Source organism: Limulus polyphemus, unplaced genomic scaffold, assembly GCF_000517525.1.
Source record: "Limulus polyphemus unplaced genomic scaffold, Limulus_polyphemus-2.1.2 Scaffold1497, whole genome shotgun sequence".
Taxonomy (NCBI): Eukaryota; Metazoa; Arthropoda; class Merostomata; order Xiphosura; family Limulidae; genus Limulus; species Limulus polyphemus.
The window spans coordinates 220,622-221,444 of record NW_013667107.1 but is presented as its reverse complement, the minus strand read 5'-3'; the positions used below and the strand labels follow the sequence as shown (position 1 = coordinate 221,444).

The 823-nt window shown below is 30.9% G+C and overlaps 1 protein-coding gene across 1 annotated transcript in view; it reads left to right on the top strand.

Moving 5' to 3' along the window:
- Positions 1 to 555, top strand: part of LOC106463843 (superkiller viralicidic activity 2-like 2) — a 55,689-nt gene extending 55,134 nt beyond the window's left edge. Inside the window, exons 25-26 of the mRNA XM_013923923.2 lie at positions 55 to 159; positions 334 to 555. Coding sequence (XP_013779377.1) covers positions 55 to 159; positions 334 to 386 — 158 coding nt within the window. The 3' untranslated portion in view covers positions 387 to 555. The remainder of the gene's footprint in view (positions 1 to 54; positions 160 to 333) is intronic.
- Positions 556 to 823: the final 268 nt, after the last annotated feature.

Genomic DNA, 823 nt, shown 5'->3' with positions numbered 1-823 from the left:
GTATATATATATATATATATATATATATATCAGTTTAACATTTGTATATTACAGGAAGTATAATCAGATGTATGAGGAGACTTGAAGAACTCTTAAGACAGATGTGTCAAGCATCCAAAGCTATAGGAAACACAGAACTAGAGAACAAGTTTGCTGAAGGTAAGAATATTAGAAAGTTGAAATAACTTAGGTTTGGAAATGAAGCAAGCAAGTTTTAAAGTTTATAATTTCAATATTTCATGAATGTAGCATTGTTGCTGTTATTACAATATATTTGTTAAAGACTTAAGTTTATATTTTGTATTTGAGTGGTTTTTATTTTGTTTTTTCTAGCCATCAAGCTAATCAAGAGAGACATTGTGTTTGCAGCAAGCTTGTACCTGTAGTTTGAAGAATCATTATATTGTACATTTAAAACTAAACTTTTAAGCTGTTAAAATGATCAAGCTCATTAAACAATAAATGTGATGAAACATTCATTTTTTTGATACTTCATCATACTTATTAGACATAATTCTAGACTTGTCATTGTTAATAAACCATTTCCACAATGTACTTGATGGTCATTTTTTAAAATTAATCTTGAAGTTTGAAAATTGACAATTAACATGCATATTCTACATTTTGAACCAGTTCCCAAACTCTTACAGTGGCATCTAGCTTTTACAAAGTCATGTAGAGGCTCTGTTGTCACTCATTGCACTGTTCAATGATGTTTCTGAGTGTGAAGATGTGGTTGCTCAACTTTTTCCTTTCTGAAATCTTGCTGGTCCACAGATGCTGTCATTTGCTGGAGGTGGAGAGCAGGTTGACACTTCTCCAG